At 40.8% G+C, this 22,083-nt stretch overlaps 1 protein-coding gene across 1 annotated transcript; it reads left to right on the forward strand.

Annotated features, from left to right (window-relative positions):
* The first annotated feature begins 18,835 nt into the window (after positions 1-18,835).
* On the forward strand, positions 18,836-21,441 carry LOC121185896 (DOMON domain-containing protein FRRS1L). The gene is made up of 5 exons (XM_041044397.1): positions 18,836-19,025; positions 19,387-19,471; positions 19,779-19,917; positions 20,940-21,186; positions 21,269-21,441. The coding sequence occupies exons 1-5, from the start codon at positions 18,836-18,838 to the stop codon at positions 21,439-21,441; spliced, it is 834 nt and encodes a 277-aa protein (XP_040900331.1).
* The last annotated feature ends 642 nt before the right edge of the window (positions 21,442-22,083 follow it).

The following is a 22,083-nucleotide window of genomic DNA, read 5'->3' on the forward strand; positions in this document are numbered from 1 at the left end:
TGGAGCAAGGCTCTGATTAACCAGACTAATGACGGTGCAGCCCCCAGCTCCCACTGCCCAACACCATAATCACTGCTTAAGGCCCAGGCCAGTCGGCATGTCTATATGGAGAGAGAGCAGTGTCACAGCTTAATGGATAAGTCTACTGACAACAAGCATTTTAAGTCAATTGCCAATACCCACTTTGAGAGTTACTCACATGGCATGGCGGGGGGGCAATGTATGTAAGGTTGGAATGAGATGAAATCCATTCAAAGCGTAAATAAATATTTCTGTCTTTCAGCTATACCTGTGAAAGTATCTGAGTGTGTGCATGTGAATGCGTGGCTCTGTGTTTGTGTACGTGTGTGGGTCATCACAGTTGTTGGAGGTGTTTAATGAGTGCTGATCGATGTCTCATCTGTGCCTCCTTATCTCTAAAGCAAACATTTCATCAGCACAATGGAACCTTTCAGCCTTTGGTACACACAGAGACCCCAACAAACAAACTGCACAAACTGAACGAGGTATGCAAATAAGACAAAGACAGACATGCTTTTGTTAATATCCCACTGTCACAGAGAATTACCCAGTAAGTGTAAAAAGCGTACACTCTGGTAGAGTTGCGTGTCTTTTTTAGGGTCTTTGTGAGTGTGAAGTTGGGAGGGGTGCGGGTGGAGGTGCATTTGCTCAGCAGACAGAAGAACATGCCAATAGTGCTTACTGTCCTCTGTGTGTAAAGTGATTTCTGACAACTCCTAAATGAAGCCCTGGGGGTGGGGAGGCCTGCAGCTAGATTACAGACCTGCTTTATGACTGTTTGTGTGTGTGAGGGAGTTGGAGTCAGAGGTAATAGCTTGGCGTTATAAGTGGGGTTGAGTCGATAACTGATCTAGCTACTGTCCAGGAGAGAATGAGGTGGGAGGTGTTCAACATAGACTTTCGATGCCAAGATAAATAAAAACAAAACAAAATAAAACACAGGTTTCCTTTTGCAGCTCTATGATGGAATAAAATGATAACTCTCCAAATTCAACAAAAGGTAATAGTCTAAGTCACGAGCCAGTAAGTATACCAGAAGGAAGGAAGGAGGAGAGGTTAAATATTTTTAACCACAGGAGATATACATGCAAAGAGGAGGCTGACCTGGATTAAAGGATAAGGACAGAGACATTCTATATTTTTCTTATTATCAACAATATTATAAAGGGTACAGTCCAGACCTGCTCTATATGAAAAGGGCCTTGAGATAACTTCTGTTATGATTCAGTACTGTATAAATAAAAGTGACTTGACCAACAAATCCCACAGAAAGGCCAAAATCAAAAATACGTCAGTAGTTTCTGACTATTCTACGTTGAATGTGTCACTCTTAAACATGCAATTTAAGCATTTTAGTAGTTGAGCTCTATGATGACATCAACAATACTTAGATCAGTTCGTTGTTGGCTTTGGTCCCCTTTTTAGGATTTGTTGACAATAATGGAAATGTAGACAATCATAAGCTTTATCGTTAAGCTTTATCATGAGAGAGGGAAGAGAAGAAGTAGCAGCAGGGAAGATATGCGTATGCAGGACTCATGTTCAACTGGCCAGTTTACATGAGTCTGCAGGGGCTGTTATTGACTGACAGCCCTGACTAAGCCATCCACATTGCTACTGATCCCCCATAACATCCAGGGCTTACCTTTTGTGTCCAGACACACAACTGTGTGTGGCTGGATGTGTACCTGGAATGCATTTCTCTATTAGTGTGTGTGTACGTGTTTATTTCTGCCTTTACAAGTGCTGGTTGATGGCGAAGCAGACGACAGATCCAGGCATGCACTCACAGCAGCTGTGTTTCTGAATGGATCCAGCGGCCATTGTTCTCCTGTCACTAACTCGTCTCTCAGGCCCAGGAGACACACCGCTGACATTTACCAGACTCCCCCCCACCTCCACTCCCACCCCCCGGCGTGCCTCACCCTCTCCTCATTGCTCCTCTCCCACCATCCCCTTCCTTGCTCCTGTCTCATTCTCTCTCTCCTACTGCTTCCCCCAAGTCCCTCGCTCATTCTTTCTTTCCTGTCACTCCATCTCTCTCTCTATGGTGTGATGTGCGTGGACAGATGTGTGTATGTGTGTGTGTGTGCATGAGACAGAGCGAGTGTTTGTGTTAATGAGTGGCCCTTTAAGGCTATTAAGATAAGATTGGTACGCCCAGAGTCCCTCATTACCCAGCAAGCATTGCTCCCTACATGGAATGGTAATTGGGAAGGAGGGAGAGAGAGAGAGAGAGAGAGAGAGAGAGAGAGAGAGAGAGAGAGAGAGAGAGAGAGAGGGTCAGAGTAGAAGTGGAAATAATAGAAGGATAAACGAGGGATAATTGGGTGGATTGAGAATAAGAGGAGTGATTGATCAAGTTGATTTGTGTCTGCAGAGAGAGACGGAATGAGGAAAGGAGAGGTTAAAGGTCAGACACTCGTATATGTACACACACGTATGGGCACACATGGCACAGAAAAACAAACATTTTATATGCATGAGTGGATGTTCATAGGACCTGGACACAGTCCAATGTAGGCTTAAAAGAACAGACGCACACACGCAAGCATACATATAGACATGCACACAGACATGCTGAAACATGGATGAAAACTCAAAATGCAAAAGTAATCTTTTTCATAGGCTAATAATCATAAGGGTGTTATTACTGTATTATTTTCTATCAAACTTTGTGAAGATAGCAGATTTCATGTGTTTTGGGTGTTTTAAACCACTTAAATTGTCAGGCTGTATGTTTGAGTGTGATTACGGATGTCAGTCAGCCTTTAATCTCTCTGACAGTCATTGTCTATTTACACTTTCAGTGTCTTTCTCTCAGTGAAACACCAGCATCACCTACAGGACACAGATATTAACAGCATCATTTCCCTGCCTTTTTCATGCTTTCCTCAACTCATAGCTTTTTGGCCAACGTGAAAACAATGTGAGGGTCTACTCTTGCAGAGGGAAAAATCAGATCGGGTGTTGTGAATCAAGTCTTTAATCTCATGCAGCATGGAGACAAGACATACAGTTCAGAGTGTGTTCTGTAGTGTTGTCTCAAGAGTGTTCTGCAGTGTGACTATTTATACCTATCATCAGTATGCCATAAATACCTTTACCAACATAAGGGACAATAAAGGATATCTTCTGATCACACCTACGGTAAAACTCATGACAGTGTAGGACTCACTTCCAGATCAGCAGTCACAGATGTCATTTCACCCTAGGGGACATTCTGTTCTAAATGATCACAAGGTATAATCCTTATTTCCTTAAAAGAAAAACCTTCCGGGTAGAGTTTTACAACCTAAAGGACTTTAGGAAGATTGTTACAAAGGAGGTTTTGGGTGGGGTTTATTTTCTAACTTCACAATTCTAACCATAATATCACTACTAAGACCTCTACATGCAAAACAAGTCAGATACAATTAAAAAAAAAAATGTTCATACTAAACAATGAAAAAAGTAAACAACTAAAGTACCTTTGTTATATTATATGGTTTAATGAATTAGGTTCTTTTATATTTTAGGCAATTTTAATCTGCCATTTTTAGGTTTTATTAATTTAACCAAATTCAGCTGCGAAACTTTTACATTTTTAATTTCAAATGAGTCAAAGGCATTTGCAAGTTTGTAATGTCCAAAAGGGGCACAATGATTATTTTATCCAATGGATACAGATGCTACAGATTCTCTATAGATTTTTTTCTGTTTCCAAACGCTAGAAATGTACTTTCACCAGCATTTAATCTGTTAAACTGCTATTCCTTAATAAGACACAAGATCACTGAGGCAACTGAAATCCTTACAAATGTGTAGGTAAAACTTACCAGTACAACAAAAATGTTGATGAGACAGTCAAGTCAGTGACAGCCTAAGAAGTGTCAGTTTGAAAATGTGCATATTTTCTGGTATATAATGGAATAAAAGTGAAGGTGGAACAGGTAGAGGGTAGTGTAAGGAGACACTTCCCAATCAGACCTGAAGATGAAGTTAAAACTGTGGATTTATATCACCATCAAGTGGCAGGACTGTGTACAGCTACAGAGAAAGACAGCATGGAGCAACAGTTGATGGACATAAGCAAGGATGGTCAGATGATGTTTACAAGAATAGATACCCTCTTCCACCCGATTTGAAACAATGCATATTTGTCCATTCAAATGATGTACACAATCATATCTGCCTACGTGCTGTGTATGAATGTAGAAATTCACCAGTGCTGCAGGTACACATACAGTGGGGGAAATAATTAGGTTTATTTGAACAGGGAGAGATAGAATATCGACAAAAAGTCCAGAAAAAAAACATAAAGGTTATAAATTAATTTGTATTTGATTGAGTGAAATAAGTATTTGATCCCCTACCAACCAGCAGAATTGCAGAGGGGGGAACATAAACTAAATCATAATAACATGAGAAAACTCCCTAGGCAAATAAGGACGAAGCCCGACAGCACACAGTTCAACATCCGGGCTGCAGATGTGGTTCTTTGCGGTGATGTGAGCGGGATTACAACACAAATTATTCACAAAAACAGCCAGCCCTCCCCCTTTGCACTTACCGCTCCTTACGCAGTCTCTGTCGGCTGGAACAGTGTGGAAGCCCCTGATGGTAGTGTTGTCATCAGGAACATCCTGGTGCAGCCATGTCTCTGTGAAGCACATCAAACTACACTTACAATACTCCCTCTGACTCTGGGCCAGCGCCATCAGCTCGTCCATCTTATTTGCGAAGGACCTCACGTTCCCTATGATGACAGAGGGGAGACATGGCTTAAAGCTTCTCCGAGTCAACCTTCGTTGTTTCAGAGCTTCCCTCTTCCTCCGTAACTTCTTGTTTCCTCTGGGGAAAATGAGCCTATACAGAGCTGTGAGACCAACATGCAATAACATCTGCATTTAACAAGTGAAAAAGCCACAGTGTAAAGTTGGACAGTTTTCTTTATGATTTGGTTTAATTTTCTGCCCTTTAAATGGACTTTCATTAAAACTTGACCAGGTAAAGCTTCACTTTGAAAATTAAAGCAGCTCAGCTGTTAGATGTGTGTTTTATATTTTCTCTGGTTTCCCAGACTCCATTCTGTCTGACCACATGTTCACAGATTTGTCTTTGGTGCTGAAGAGTTAAATTCACATTATGTTGTACACATGTCAGTGAAGATGTTTGAGGGTGAAAAATAAACTCGGCTACAATCATTGACAGAAAATGGCAGCCTGCTGAAACCACAAATGAAAATATCCTTTTCCACATCATCACGCACATCACTGGTCTGTCATTCTCTCATTTTATTGCTGTTTGATGCACAGTCCCGACAACACTGCGCTGTGTTCTCGTTCACAGTCAGACTCTGGATGCTGACATGTGGTGTTAAACTCAGGTTTATTCTTGCTTTGAGTCCAAAGAGAACAAAACGCAGTTTCTGACTTCACAACAACAGGTCTCTCACAGTCAAGTTCAATTCAGACCAACTCAAAACATTTAAATAAAATTCAATAAAATATGAACAAATTACTTTGGGTCTCTAATTACATCACATTCAGTTATATCATGAACATACTTATCGCAATTCAACACAGACTGACCAGAGACTGGAAATGACACAGAGCATCAGCTAACAATCAGGAGAGAGCACAATAACAGCTAATACTGAACTCACAGTACAAACTGAGAATGGAACATTGGAAACAGCAGAATATCCCATATTATAACAACCTAAAGTTAGAACAATAATTTGCTATGGTTTCTTCTGTTAAACATACACATAATACAGATGCCAACATAGATTTGAAATTCATTCATAAAATCACTCACTTGGTAAAAATGCAGCATTAAGACAGAGTCAGCAACAGTCTGAATGAACAATAACTACTTAGAACAGCACTATGTCATATTAGTATCACATCTTATGTCATATGAGTCGACTCAGTTTGGCCTTATTCACTATATAATGGAGAAGTTCTGGCTAATTGAATCCTGTTAATGACACCAAATGACTGCCGAAATGCACTAAATAAAAGACAAAACAAAGAATCAAACACTTTAAGTACAGGATTTTCTTCATCTAAGTGACAAAATTTAATGAGAAACATATGAGAAAAGGAACAAAGAAATCCTTTGACTTCAACCTTTTTTTTAAAGATACCATTTCCTTTAAAAAAAACACACATACCAGCACGTGTTCAGTCACTTTCTCCAGGGTTTGGATTCACGTGTTCAACTTCAAGTATGTCAATAGCATGTAGCTCAGTAGGAGCAAATTAATCATTATTGTTCAATCTGGTAAACTTAACACATCTATTAGGTTTTCACAGTGGTCACTGCGTTCATCATCACCACTAGATGGAAAATGAAGCAAATATACCCAAATTGGGTGCATCTTTACAGTCGTCTGAGCTATCTGAGTCGTCTCTCTGCCAGGCTTCCTTCCCTTACCCTGTCCACCACGCAATAAGAAAAGGTACGAACCCACCTACACTTAAACCTGACCCAAATAATCCCACGTTGCTTGATACTGCAGTGAATCTTGTCCACGATTGACCATACGCAGCGCTTTACAGGGGCGGGAAAAATTCCCCTGTCGGGAGGCCTCCCTTTGTGCCGACGCCAAAAAGAGTAAGAATCGCAAAACTTTTCCTCACCACACCTACATCAACCCAGAAAGGTTCTACTCCAGTCTCCCCTTGGAACGAAACTTGGCAGAGCGAGACGAGCCAGTGTTTGACCTCAAAGTCCAACTCACCCTCCCTATACGATAAAGCTTTTATCAAACATTGGCTGGTGATGATGGACAGCAATGCAACTATGCTCAGGACACAGGTTGACCAATCGATCTACATGAGACCTGCCCATGTACCTCCACCAATTAATGATGGAAAACTTAACAACTTGACCTGACAATGATTTTACTCAATATCAAAAAATGTGATCACAAATGTATCTCAGATGCCGATACAGATTTTAAATGCGTTAATAAAACATCAGCCATGGGCTGAATAACTGCTTGAGAAAGCCAACATCAGAGATTCAGCTGTGTTTCATTTGCACTTTCCTGAGACTGTGTCCGCTTGAGGCATCACAAAGGAAGAGCTGGTAAAACTTTGGTTCCAACAACAGAGATAATAAATGGTCACAGTCTGTGCTTAATCAGCACTTGAGCTTCAGTCATCTTCAGCCCATCCACCTCCTAGATGCAGCAGACTCACTTCCTGGTTGTGTCCTGTAGTTTGAAGAGCAGCTTGCAGACTAGTGCAATGTGGGCTGCAACAGTCCTTCCTTCAGAGGTGAGGTTCTCGAGATCTAGGCGGTGTCCAGGGCTTGGTGGATCAGGTCAGGCCACAACATTCCCCTTCCAGCCTTCCTTAAGGTTGGACATATGAGTCAGAGGAAAAAAAAACAAAAAAAAACAAAAAACACAATCATTGGCAATAAGTAAAAAGCAAACAGACTAAAGCAAACCTTCAACATGACCTCAGATCTTACCTTTGGTTGCCGCTCTCTCACTTCCTCTGACTAATTTCCCCTGACTCTGGTGTCTGCTGCTTTTTATAGACTGTGGTGGAACGGTCCAGTGCATCATCCCTGCAGGGTGGAAAATCTGCTGGGAGTCTCCAAACTCACCAATCCATCAGTCCATTAAGTCAAAACTTCATCACATTCCAGTTCTGTATTGCCTGTGGAATTCCTCCTCAGCATGTTCTGCCGTGGTCTTGTGATCTTTGCAAACCCTTCCACAGAGGCTCAGCAGTAATTAGCAAGTCCAATGTCCTGACATACACAGAGACAGTCTGAGAAGACGCTACTGTCTTCTACTGCACTTTAAGCCATTTGCAGACTAATCATATCAACAGGTTGACAGCTCCATGTCTTGGACTCAGAGACAGAGAAGTACAAATGTAAAGCAAGAAATTAAAAAAAAAAACAAAAAACATGCAAAACACAAATGATCAAGCGCTGCAGAGTACAAGGTTTTCTTCATCCAAGTGACAAAGTTAAATAAATTCACAATGACAAAAAATTAAGAAAAAGGATAACTATGAAAATAGAATAAAAAAACATACACATAAATATGTTAAGTCAAACTAAAACAAATAACATGACAAGTATATATGAAAAACGTGCTAAAGGACAGAGAACTGACAATTTGGGAGAAATGTGTACAACAGACCATGTAAAAGTAAACAGCATGGATAAAGAGAATAACATTATCACTAGAAGTTCAGCCACAGATTAAAGCCTAAGTTCACTCATAATCAAACTATAGCAGCTACAGAATAATTTAAGCAGAATTTATGGTCTGTCCAAACTTCAACACTGGAACGAGGCCTTAACTGTGTCTTCCCCTCTAGTGTCTTTGACATGGCTTTTGAAACATAGTGAGACTTTTCTACCATCTGTAAACATCTTTTCAGATTTGCCTTCTGAAATGGCTGTCACTCTGTTCACATTTGTTTATAAAGATGAGCAGTTCTACTTCAAGACAAAGCCTGTTATCCTTAAGACTTTCTCTTCAATTCAGCCCATGACAATGTCTCATTTCAAGTATGTTAATAGCACATAGCTCAGTAGGAGCAAATTAATCATTATTGTTCAATCTGGTAAACTTAACATATCTATTAGGTTTTCACAGTGGTCACTGCGTTCATCATCACCACTAGATGGAAAATGAAGCAAATATACCCAAACTGGGTGCATCTTTACAGTCGTCTGAGCTATCTGAGTCGTCTCTCTGCCAGGCTTCCTTCCCTTACCCTGTCCACCATGCAATAAGAAAGAAAAAAAAAAGGTAAGAACCCATCTACACTTAAACCTGACCCAAATAACCCCATGTCACTTGATATTGCAGTGAATCCTGTCCGCGACTGTACGTAGCGTTTCACAGGGGCGGGAAAAATTCCCCTGTCGGGAGGCCTCCCTATGTGCCGACGCCAAAAAATGTAAGAATCGCAAAACTTTTCCTCACCACACCTACTTCAACCCAGAAAGGTCCTACTCCAGTCTCCCCTTGGAACGAAACCTGGCAGAGCAAAACGAGCCAGTGTTTGACCTCAAAGTCCAACTCACCCTCCCTATACGATAAAGCTTTTATCAAAAATTGGCTGGTGATGATGGACAGCAATGCAACTATGCTCAGGACACAGGCTGAATACTATTAACAAAATAAGTCTTATTTTGGAGGATCCCCAATCCATCTACATCAGACCTGCCCATGTAATGATGGAAAACTTACCAACTTACTGACCTAACAATGATTTTACTCAATATCAAAAAATGTGATCACAAATGTATCTCAGATGCCAATACAGATTTTAAATGCATTCATAAAACATCATCCATGGGCTGAATAACTGCTTGAGAAAGCTAACATCAGAAACACATTTACAACCAATTCATCAGATCAGAACAGCAATGTTCTATCAATAATTCCATTTAAACCAGTCATCAGTCTCCTTACTCACACTCTACCTTTTTGCCTCAAGAGTAATCACTTCTATAAACAGTAGATCTATGATATACATATGTAAATGTAAATATGAAGACATGTTTTTATTTTTTCTGATTTTGGGGTATATGTACATTCTAAGGGGTGGGTATTGTAGTAGGTTTTTTTTTTAATTCTATTTCTTGTTTTTTAATTTAGATTTATCTAAAAAAGTTTTTTATCTTAGTTCTATCTTCCAACTCCTCTGCATACTACATTGCATTGTCTTCATTTTCCATTGGGAGTTTGATTTCAACTAAAGAATTTCCCTCCAGAGATTAATTAAGTTTCTTTGATCTGAAAGTTTCTCTGAATGAAGATTGTGTTTGTTTCTGAATCTAAACAAAAACACAGCTGGACAATTCATTCAAAACACGCCATCTATGAGCTGAAAAACCACTTGAGAAAGCCAACATCACAGATCCAGCTGTTTCGTTTGCACTTTCCTGAGACGGTGTCCTCTTCAGACATCACAAGTGGAGAGCTGGTAAAACTTTAATTCCTACAACAGAGATAATAAATGGTCACAGTCTGTACTTAATCAGCACTTGAGCGTCAGTAGGCAGAAAATCAGCCTATCCACCTCCTAGATGCAGCAAACTCACTTCCAGGTCATGTCCTGTAGTTTGAAGAGCAGCTTGCAGACTTGTGCGATGTGGGCTGCAACAGTCCGTCAGAGGTGAGGTCAGGAGATCTAGGCGATGTTCAGGGCTTGGTGGATCACGGTCAGGCCACAACATTCCCCTTCCAGCCTTCCTTAAGGTTGGACATATGAGTCAAACAGAGAAAAAAAAACCATTAGCAATAAGTAAAAAAAAAAAAAAAAAAAAACACACACAAAAAAAAAACACACACACACAAAAAAAACCACACACACACACACAAAAAAAAACACACACACATAAAAAAAAAAACACACACACACAAAAAAAAAACACACACACACACAAAAAAAAAACACACACACACAAAAAAAAAACACACACACACAGACTAAAGCAAACCTTCAACATGACCTCAGATCTTACCTTTGGTTGCCACTCTCTCACTTGCTCTGACTAATTTCCCCTGACTCTGGTGTCTGCTGCTTTCACAGACTGTGGTGGAACAGTCCAGTGCATCCATCCCTGCAGGGTACCTGTTTCTTCAAGCGTCTCCTTGCTGAATAACCACTTGAGAAAGCCAACATCACAGATTCAGCTGTGTTTCGTTTGAACTTTCCTGAGACCGTCTCCTTTTGAGGCATCACAAGTGAAGAGCTGGTAAAACTTTGGTTCCAACAACAGAGTAAATTAATGGTCACAGTCTGCGCTTAAGCAGCACTTGAGCTTCAGTATGCAGAAAATCAGTCCATCCACTTCCTGGTCATGTCCTGTAGTTTGAAGAGCAGCTTGCAGACTTGTGCGATGTGGGCTGCAACAGTCCTTCAGAGGTGAGGTCCAGAGATCTAGGCGGTGTCCAGGGCTTGGTGGATCAGGTCAGGCCACAACATTCCCCTTCCAGCCTTCCTTAAGGTTGGATATATGACTCAAACAGAGAAAAAAAAAAACAATCATTAGCAATAAATAAAAAGCAAAAATACTAAAACAAACCTTCAATGTGACCTCAGATCTTACCTTTGGTTGCCGCTCTCTCACTTCTCCTGACTCTGGTGTCTGCTGCTTTCACAGACTGTGGTGGAACAGTCCAGTGCATCCATCTCTGCAGGGTGGAAAGTCTGCTGGGAGTCTCTGAAGTCATCTGTCCACCAGCCCATTAATTCGAAACTTCATCACATTCCAGTTGTGTATTGCCTGTGGAACTCCTCCTCAGCATGTTCTGCCGTGGTCTTGTGATCTTTGCAAACCCTTCCACAGAGACTCAGCAGTAATTACAAAGTCCAATGCCCTGATGTACATGGAGACAGTCTGAGGACACGCTATTGTCTCCTACTGCACTTTAAGCCTTTTGCAGACTAACATCAACAGGTTGACAGCTCCATGTCTTGGGCTCAGAGACAGAGAAGTACAAATGTAAAGCATTTAAAAAAAAAAAAAAAAAAAAAAAAAAAACACAAAACACAAATGATCAAGCACTACAGAGTACAAGGTTTTCTTCATCCAAGTGACAAAGTTAAATAAATTCACAATAACAAAAATTTAAGAAAAAGAATAACTATGAAAACAAAAGAATAAAAAATAAACATAAATATGTAAAGTCAAACTAAAACAAATAACATGACAAGTATATGGGAGAAGGTGCTAAAGGACAGAAAAGTGACAATTTGGGAAAAATGTGTGCAACAAACAATGTAAAAGTAAACAGCATTGATAAAGAGAGCAACACCATCACTAGAAGTTCAGCCACAGAATAAAGACTCAGTTCACTCATAATCGAACTACAGCAGCTACACAATTGTTTAAGCAGAACTTATGGTCTGCCCAAACTTCAACATGTCTTCGTCACTGCTTCTTCAAACACTGGAACGAGGCCTTAACTGTGTCTTCCCCTCTAGTGTCTTTGGCATGTTTTTAAAACGTAGTGAAAGGTTTCTCTTCCATCTGTAAACATCTTTTCAGATTTGCCTTCTGAAATCAATCTGGTAAACTTAACACATCTATTTTTTCACAGTGGTCACTGCGTTCATCATCACCACTAGATGGAAAATGAAGCAAATATACCCAAACTGGGTGCATCTTTGAGCTATCTGAGTCGTCTCTCTGCCAGGCTTCCTTTCCTTACCCTGTCCACCACGCAATAAGAAAAGGTACGAGCCCACCTACACTTAAACCTGACCCAAATAACCCCACGTCACTTGATGCTGCAGTGAATCCTGTCCTCGATCGACCGTACGTAGCGCTTCACAGGGGCGGGAAAAATTCCCGTCGGGAGGCCTCCCTTCGTGCCGACGCCAAAAAGATTAAGAATCGCAAAACTTTTCCTCATTACACCTACATCAACCCAGAAAGGTCCTACTCCAGTCTCCCCTTAGAACGAAACTTGGCAGAGCGAGACGAGCCAGTGTTTGACCTCAAAGTCAACTCACCCTTCCTGTATAATAAAGCTTCTATCAAAATTTGGCTGGTGATGATGGACAGCAGTGCAACTATGCTCAGGACACAAGCTGAATACTATTAAAAAAAAAAAAAAAACAAAAAAAAAAAAAACACAAGTCTTACTTTGGAGGATCCCCAATCGATTGACATCAGACCTGCCCGTGTACCTTCACCATTTAATGATGGAAAACTTACCAACTTTCTGACCTAACAATTATTACTCAATATCAAAAAATGTGATCACAAATGTATCTCAGAAGCCAATACAGATTTTAAATGCATTCATAAAACATCATCCATGGGCTGAATAACTACTTGAGAAAGCTAACATCAGAATTACATTTACAACCAGATCAGAATAGCAATGTTCTATCAATAATTCCATTTAGACCAGTCAAAATACAGGCAAGTCATTATCAAAGTCTTGGTCCTAATCACTTATGATGATCTTACAGAAGTTATCACCAGGAAATAACAAGGTTAATCAACAGATTAACTTAATTAAGAATTTACAAGGAAGCACATGTGGAGACGGTGTAAAAAAAAAAAAAAAAAAAAAAAAAAAGAATAAATAGAAATTAAAAAAATAATTTGAACATTCAGATTCTGATTAAACTAAATTACCTCCTTGCTCACACTCTACCTTTTACCTGAACAGTAATCACTTCTATATACAGTAGACCTATGACACATATTCTTGTCTTACTTCAGTTGTGAGGACACACTGAAGCATAATGCCTTAGCTCCTTACCCTAACCTGACCGTAACTATCCAAACTGAAAGTTGAAAGGAGGGTCTGACTTATCAAAATGCCTGATTGTTTTTCTTTTTTAAACAGCTGCCTGTGTTATTTGACCTTTCACACTTGTGACTATGGTCACAAGTTCAAGTTAATTTGTCTTCTCATGTGACATAACTGAGATATATATCATTGTATATTCTGCCAATCATCTGTCTGCTTTGGAAATTTGGTGTTTAGGTTCAATCTGATCTGCTAATGGGGGGAGGCCAAAATCAGACCCAACACAGGGTCCCCAAATCAGCCCACATAAAGCTAATGGGGAGCGGGAAGGGGAGGGGAGAGGCCAAAATTGACAATATTAGCTAGAGAGAGTCAGGCCCTAAACAGCCCCAATGCTGGGCCCCCAAATCAACCTCTAGCAGGCTGATTAGAGGGAGGGAGAGAGACAGAGGTGAGTGTGAGTCTGTGTGTGTGTGTATGTGTGTGAGACAGAGAGAGACAGAAGGACAGAGACTGGCACAGCAGCCGAGACAAGGTAAAGTGATGGCACGGTGGCCGAGCAAACAACCTCATACCTCTTGAAGACTCAAACAATGGACGGATGGACAGCAGCCAGGTTGGAAGGATGGACAGGAACAAATTCTGTAGGAGGAAAAGTTATGGCACGGCGGCCAGACATCCCAGCATCAAAGAAGCGAAAGTTGTATACCTCGTATAGCCTCTTCATCCAACGTGGTCAAAATCGACGAGCAAACAATAATCAAACAAAGAATAATCAAACAAACAAACAACCGCCCGACCAACAGACTGATAGAGAGCGAGACAACCGATGGCAGCCAGGTTGGATGGACTGGAACAAATTCTCTAGGAGAAAAAGTTATGGCACGGCGGCCAGACATCCCAGCATCAAAGAAGTGAAAGTCAAATACCTCGTATAGCCTCTTCATCCAACGTAGTCAAAATCGACGCTACAATGTTAAGAGGGGGTTATAGTGCAAGAGAGTGCGTGCGTGAGGGAGAGAGAGTGACAGACAGGCAAACGGTCGGGCGGACAAATAATTATGGCATGGTGGCAGTGTGTGAGACAGAAAGAAAAAGAGGGTGAGACAGATTGGCACAGTGGCCGTGTGTGTGTGTGTGCGCATGTGTGCGTGTGTGTGCGCGCGTGTGTGTGTGTGAGAGAGTGTGTGTGTGTGTGTGCAAGAGAGACACACAAACACACACCAACAGAAGAATAAAAACTTCACTTACAATTAGTTGATTTATTCTCATGCTGATCTGTTTGTGGACCTGAAAGAAGAAGAAGAAGAAGAACCAGCTCAGTCTGAGTCTGCAGGTCAGAGCCAGTTTACCTGTGAAGACATGGAGCGGACTGATCCTGTCCAATACTCACACTCTATGAACATCAGTTCACTTGTGGTGTAATGTTTTGTGCAATGTGTTAAGAATCCATCTATGCTTCACCCATCTGTGTGTACTTCAATGACGGAAATTCCATTGGTGGTTGCCCTTGCAGCTGCACTCTGTGTGTGCCACTCTGCCTGCTATTGCTGCATCGCGAGGGGTAATCACTCATGCTTTGTATGCATGTGTTGGGTGCTTTAAAGGCACTGGTATTCTTCAATGTGTGCATATTAGAGCTGTGTTGATAAAATCGATTCTCCTATTCTGAATTGATTCTCCTTTTATTTACAGCCTATCTTGCACCCGTGGCTGTCTTGGGCACCACTCTGTCTGTTACTGCTGTACAACAAAGTTGTAAATCTCCCTCCTGTCTTCTACTCTGTCCTGCTCCGCACACTGCTCTACCACAGCTTGACCACTGCTCCACCACTGATCCACATACTCTGATAACACTGTCATGGGGAGGAGTGTGGAGGACGTTGTCAGTGTATGTAATACTGTCAGTGTATGTAACACTAGAAAGAGAATAGTGTATGTAACACTAGAAAAGAATAGTTTGGAAAATTTTTTAAGAAAATGAGTCAACAACACCCCAAATACCATGGAAAACCAAGTGTGGCTGGTATGAGATAAGAAGAAGGCAGCTGTAGAGCTCAGGCCTGCAACAAACGAGGGAGGGAAGATAGGATGAACACAAGGTTTGATGCAAATAGACAACACACCAACCAAACGAAGGGAGATAGAAAGGAACAGGCCCAGGTACACCCAGACCTATTCCTTGAACCTGGTCAACAGTCTTCCACTGGTCATGTGTAAAAGCCATGTGCTGTACTTTTTTTTATATAAGATGGGAAGGGCTAAATTTTAGATATGAGTAGAATCATCCCAAAAATAACCAATGAAAGGAAAAAGGGATGTGGTCAGACATTTTCAGACTTACTGCAGGTGGTTTAGAGATCGGCAGCATGTTCTCTGAGCAGCGTTTCACAATCTTTAAATATTGTTTATTCATTAAATTCTGCTCAACTAGTAAAACGGAAAATCAACACTGATCAAACTGATGACGGTATTTTTTACCGTCCGAGCTTCACTCAGAGCGAACCACCACCCTCAGGTTCACCTTCACCCAGGCCGCTGCTGCACCTGTGAGCCGCGCAGCAGGCGCGCTCCAGACAGCCACAGTCCGCGCACACTTTCCTGCAGTTCTGGATTCTAATATAACTAATAAATGTTTATGTGGGTAAAAACTCTGAGGACTTACAGGCCTGCCTCCACATAGCCCCGATAACCTGAGCGCGTAGGAGGTGAATTGAGGGTTTATTAACGTGAACTGAGGAGGCCGCTGAGGCCTAATTATCTCTGTGCGGCTGCGCTGCCCCCCCTGTCATATTCAGCCTTTATCTTTACCACATGAACCACATCACGGTCCAGAATTTAAATATATCAAACCTCCAAGACTTAAGAAATATTTACTACAGAACCAGGTGAGCTCCACCTTAAAACATAACCCCAGGTGGAACCAGCGCACCGCGGCACCGTAAACTGTGACTGTTTTCGGAGCCATGTCCTTGGCGCGCTCGTTGGGCCTCGTCTGAAATCGTGGACTGAAATGTTGTGTGTACTCACTTTTCGTAGAAAGTCCAGAAAGCCGTTTCCAAGCCGTCTGTCCAAGGTGAGCGGTGCGATGGAGACACGCGCACTGAGGCTGAGTGCGCGAGCGTGTGCGCGGGCGTGAGCACAAAGTGGCGTCTGTGGCTCACAGGGTGGAAAGGCCTCGGGCGCCTCTGTTGCAGCATCTGAAGAACAGAGATTCACAGGTTGATACAGTTGGTCTGTTTCCCTCAGTGTGCTCACACTGTCTCCATACTCACTCAGAAAGTCGGTGGAAGTCTGCGTTCCGCGCACACGCGCTCTCCTCTCCTCTCCTCCAAACCGGCGCGGTAATGGCGGACTCCGTGAACCGAGTGGTGGTCAAAGTGGCACCGTGGTTTAGCTGAACTATGAGCTGAAACCAGCTCCAACACACGGCTCAGCGTCCGGTTTCATCAGGTTACACTTTGACTCAAAGTCCCGGGTCTTCACCTGATGAACAACAGTATTTCACAGATTTGAATAAACTCTCGAACAGCGTCCCCCTGTTCACCTGTTTCTAGCGTGCTCCCGGCGTGCACCTGGCCCTTTTAAGTCCCACCCTCTAACAACCAGGTGGGCCGTCATCTCTGATTGGCTAATAATTGGCCAGTGATAACTACACTTTTGTGTAGGGCGGAGCAATGCGTCATAATGACGTGAATGCAATATGCAAACTTGAATGAAAATTGAAAATTTGAATTTTCATGATCATTGAATGATTTTGTGATTTTTCAATTTTCAATTAGTTGATCATGATCATAATAAAACACAGGACAAAGATTTTAGGCAAATAAAAAATACTTTTTAAGTCAAAATTTAAATTTAACTTTTTCAGTTAAGATTTTTGTTCAGTTTTTAACAGAAGAGGGCAAATAAAAGTGCAAATAATTGAAGCAAAAACTACTATTGGCTGTCTTTCATGACCTTTGGCTAAGGTCCCCTTTTGGTTCCTGTCCCCATGTTTAGAGCCACAGATTTATAGGTTTTTGTTCAGAAACAAATGTTTACATTTTTCCCTTTTATTGCACTTGCTGCAATTGCTGACCACTAAATCTGCTACTGTTACTATTTTTATCTATTTTATATTTGACTTTTACCGCAGTTAGTATGACTACTGTTATCACTGCTAATCGAGTCTGATCGAGCCGCACATTTTGATGTATAATTTGTTGGTGTGCGCTCAACACACAATTCTAGGTGTAAGAAAAACCAGAATAACAATAGTGTGCAGTGCTACACCCCACACCACTAAAAACCGGCAATAATAGTGTGCATGCTTTGCATTGCACACTCTGGACCTCTATAGCTTTGCCATAGAGGCCCATGCAAAGCAATGCACCACTAATAATACAGTTAGACAGTAAATTCAAGGCTGCACGATCCCTTATAAATTTCGAAATTGCATCTAAATCTTGACCTGCATAAAAATACATATAATATTAGTTGTGTTGTACATGTGCCAGATTTTGTTTAACTCAATGAAATCTAGTGGGAAATTAGAGATAATTTAAGGACAGTAGCTAGCCTGCCACTGAAGAGACTAAGGGAGTATAAGCATTCTGAAGCATGGGTATTTTATTAGTTTATTTCAGTAGTTTTAGATCCTATGCATTTATATTTAGCCACTTTTAGAATTTTACTCCTGAGAAAGACTTGAAAAAGCACTTAAACCTTTATTAGAAAATAACATTTACAGAACATGTAATTAAACAGATAAGTGGCAAAAATCAATGTGATGTATTATTTTAGAAACTTTCTTTTTGTTGTTTCAATGGAAGGTGACTCAGTGTGTGTGTGTGTGTGTGTGTGTGTGTATATATATATATATACATACATATACATATACATACATACGTACATATATATATATGTACATATATATATATATATATATATATATATATATATATATATATATATATATATATATATATATATATATATATATATATATATATATATATAGTTTTCTTTTCACAGAATTTCATCAGTAAAAATGATCCATATCCTCCAAATCTAAGATTAGGTGTTCTGTGTTAAAATCAGCAGTGTCTATGGGGTTTGATCCACAATTGATTGATCCTGATAGCAGCACGTATCGGCTTCTCATTGGACGTTACTGTGACTGAAAGAGGAGCGAGAGGAGAGGGAGGCCGGGCGAAACCATTCATCATCCAGCCAATGCTGCTACTGAAAAATATATAAAGCTAAATGGGCGCTAGGAGGCATCTAGATTTGGATTTCAAAGAGGATTATGGGCGTGTATTTGAATTAGATGGTTAAGATTTCGAAAGCGGGTAATTTAGGGTTGGATTAGCCTCTTAATCACACGATCAGCGGCTCGGAATCCCCCCTACATCCCTGCGAATAAACAGCCAAACAGGCAATTAGGATGCGGAGATGATTTTTGTGACGCTGCGATGGATACCTGCGAAGGAACAGAAATGAAAACCAAAACGAGGATCCGATTTGATTTCAGGTCGGTTTAGTAGTTTCATAGTTCTGCTTTTAATTTTTTTGTAATTATCGGCCATGATTTTCCTGCTGTTGGTGCTGCTGATCCAGAGCGGATGGTGGGGGGTCGAGCCGAGCCCCACCGATGAGGGAGCGCTCCGGGCCGGCCACGGGGAGCACGGAGAGCCGGGACACCAGGAGCCGCACAAGGACTCCTACAGCACCTTCGCCTCCGAGTTCCTGGAGTCCAGATATCTGTCCGATGACGGTAAGGATCTAGTTTGGTTCACCTAAGATTCCCAGCAAGTGGATTTTGTTTACGTGTTGTTTACATGCGAACAAACTCATATCATACAAGCATATAGCGCAGGCTAGAGACAAATAAACAGAGATTACAAATAGAAACTTAACATGTGCTGCTGATTTTATCTGGCACCGAACCCTCTGCACAGGGCCTTTCAGCACTCGGGCCAGCTCCCCGATGTTAGCTGCCCACCCCCTCTTCCTTACACACACACACACACACACACAGTGCAGATGGCCTCCCCCTAGTTGGCCCTTTGACTGTCTTGAAAACAAGCATCAATTGTTTTCATGTGGAATCAACAAAGAATTGCTGATTTTTGCAGGTTATCCATTCCCCACTGCTCCACCAGTGGATCCCTTTGCCAAGATCAAAGTCAGCGACTGTGGAGTGACCAAAGGCTGCATAAGGTCAGAGAAGGATGCATCTTTTTCCAGCTCTCTCATACTGAAAACAGAGCTCTAGGTGCAGCTGTATATCCTGAGGGTACTTTATCCTAGATGCTGAGGTCTGACTTCAGAGAGCTGGAGCTAAACATGAAAACTCTTCACTGTCTTTGTTCTCTGAAACCTGGATGAAAGTCATTTACATAGTGCTCTACTTTGGCTCTTTGATTGCTATAATTCTGTATAACGCCTCATTGATTGTGTATTCTTTTAAAGCGAGTGAGCAAATAATTATGTTGGTTTTTTTTTGGTTTTTTTTGTCTGTGTCCAGGTATGGGAAGCCAGGGTGTGATGCAGAGTCGTGTGACTACTTTCTGAGTTATCGTCGCATAGGCACAGATGTGGAGTATGAGATGAGTGCAGACACAGACGGCTGGGTGGCCGTGGGTTTCTCCTCTGACAAGAAAATGGTGAGCAGCTGCACAACCTCTCCGACTGCTGAGACTGTTAAGAAAATCCTGTTTCTAGTTCAGGCTAACACATATTTTATGGTGTGCTTTAACAGAACTAATTTAACTTTCATTTGCCTCCAAACCAACCTAAGGGATAACTTTTTAAGAGCTTGCAGTTAGTTAATAATGAAACCAAATCATTAACAATGTTTTTTTTCCTTAATTTGTTGGTGTGAATGTCACAAGCTTTATATACAGGATAGTAAGACATTTAATATTAAGCACTGTGTTTATACATGATGCTTTAAGGCAGTGGAGGATCACAAGATAAATTTGAGTGGTCACAAGATGATTAAAATAATTAATTTTAAAAGTAAATACTTCAGTTACATTATGGTGAGTTTTCTAACTTCCTCTATTTTTTTTCTTTTTTTCTTTTCCTCTCAAGCAATTCTTTAACTGAAACAATCTGAGAAGGAAAAATTATTCTTTGTACTACTTAGACTTCATGTCCACACTAAGGCCATAACCTGTGATGAGGGGTCACGAGTAGACATTGCTTCATTATGATGGAACTACTGTTTTGAGGTGTTTAATTTACACTATTGTTATAATTACACTAAAACATTTAATAATTATTATTTACTTGAAATTGCTTGTTCTTAAAGAGTTTGAAAAAAAATGTTTTGTTAAACTTTAAACTTTCTGTCCATATCAATATATCAACACAACCAAATGTGTATAGTCTCATAATGAAATCTCTATCAAAATTATTTAATGTCTGGTATCTACATCATCATGTTGAGAAATTTTCTTTATATTGTTTATCACTTTTAAACTAACAAAACAAAGCAATTACAAAATTGCACAGTTAAAAAAAAATGTCAAGAATGAACTTTGATCTACAGCTATGGTGATCTACAGTATATCAAAATTAAAACAGTGTTTTATTATCGTTTTTTTTTTTTTTCTTAAACGGGATACACCTACAGGAAAAAAAAAGCTCTTCATCCCTCGTTACTTTCTTTCTATGTCCTCAGGGAGGAGACGATGTCATGGGCTGTGTTCACGATGATAACGGTCGTGTGCGGATTCATCACTTCTACAACGTCGGCCAATGGGCCAAGGAGATCAAGAGGAACCCGGCCAGGGATGAAGAGGGCATTTTTGAGAACAATCGGGTGACCTGCCGTTTCAAACGGCCGCTATACGTCCCCAGAGAGGAAACACTGGTGGACTTACACCTGTCATGGTATTACCTGTTTGCATGGGGCCCTGCCATTCAAGGTGAGTGGTCAAGCATCAGCATTAACTTAACTCTTTTTGTGTATTTCTGCCTTAAATGCCATCTTATATTTCTTTCCGAAAGGTTCCATCACGAGGCATGACATTGACAGTCCACCAGTCAGCGACCACATGATCAGTATCTATAAGTACGAGGACATCTTCATGCCTTCCACAGCTTACCAGACCTTCAACTCTCCCCTCTGCTTACTGCTGATAGTAGCTCTCACCTTCTACCTACTAATGGGAACGCCATAAACAAGCACAGCAGAGTACAGAATGGAGAAAAAGACAGAAGAGAAGATAAAGCAGCAATAAAACATTTTTAAAAAGTTGCCATTTTTTTTAGATGCCACATTCAAGTGTGCACTTTGCACAAATAGACAGTATTAGATATATTAAACACAATAGAGACTATATATGTATTACTCTGAACTCATACAGAGGATCATGACAAATTATTACACCTATATTGTAGAGGTGTTACGTACTGGTGTCAGTACTAAAGGGGTTTGATGAAAGAGTAGTGTTATAGTATAAATAGGCCAGTTATTTTCAGTATGTATGATAGCTTCCAGATATTTAGAAAATATGAGGAGTACTCATGCCAATAAATGAATCTCACAGGTCTTTGAAAATATTGCATGCACTGGAAAATCTGGGAATGATTTCAAATACCCACTGTTCACTGGTGACGAGAAGACAGTGCCTCATGTTGAACTTGGCTAAAACACAAGGGTTTGCTGAGGACAAAAGAAGCCAAACAGCTCACAGCCATTTGCACACACACACACTTCCTGTCCCTTTACTCCGGCTTAAAAAGAAAAAAAAAGACAGTTTATATGGTGGTTTGTACCATCAAAGTATAGTTTCCAAGGTTTGAGAGACTGCCTACTGTAT

This window comes from Toxotes jaculatrix, chromosome 8, assembly GCF_017976425.1.
Source record: "Toxotes jaculatrix isolate fToxJac2 chromosome 8, fToxJac2.pri, whole genome shotgun sequence".
Taxonomy (NCBI): domain Eukaryota; kingdom Metazoa; phylum Chordata; class Actinopteri; family Toxotidae; genus Toxotes; species Toxotes jaculatrix.

Coding starts and splice junctions, on each gene's coding strand:
- LOC121185896 (XM_041044397.1), top strand. CDS start 18,836: ATGATTTTCCTGCTGTTGGTGCTGCTGATCCAGAGCGGATGGTGGGGG. Junction 19,026..19,386: donor CAGATATCTGTCCGATGACG/GTAAGGATCTAG, acceptor TGATTTTTGCAG/GTTATCCATTCCCCACTGCT. Junction 21,187..21,268: donor ATGGGGCCCTGCCATTCAAG/GTGAGTGGTCAA, acceptor TCTTTCCGAAAG/GTTCCATCACGAGGCATGAC.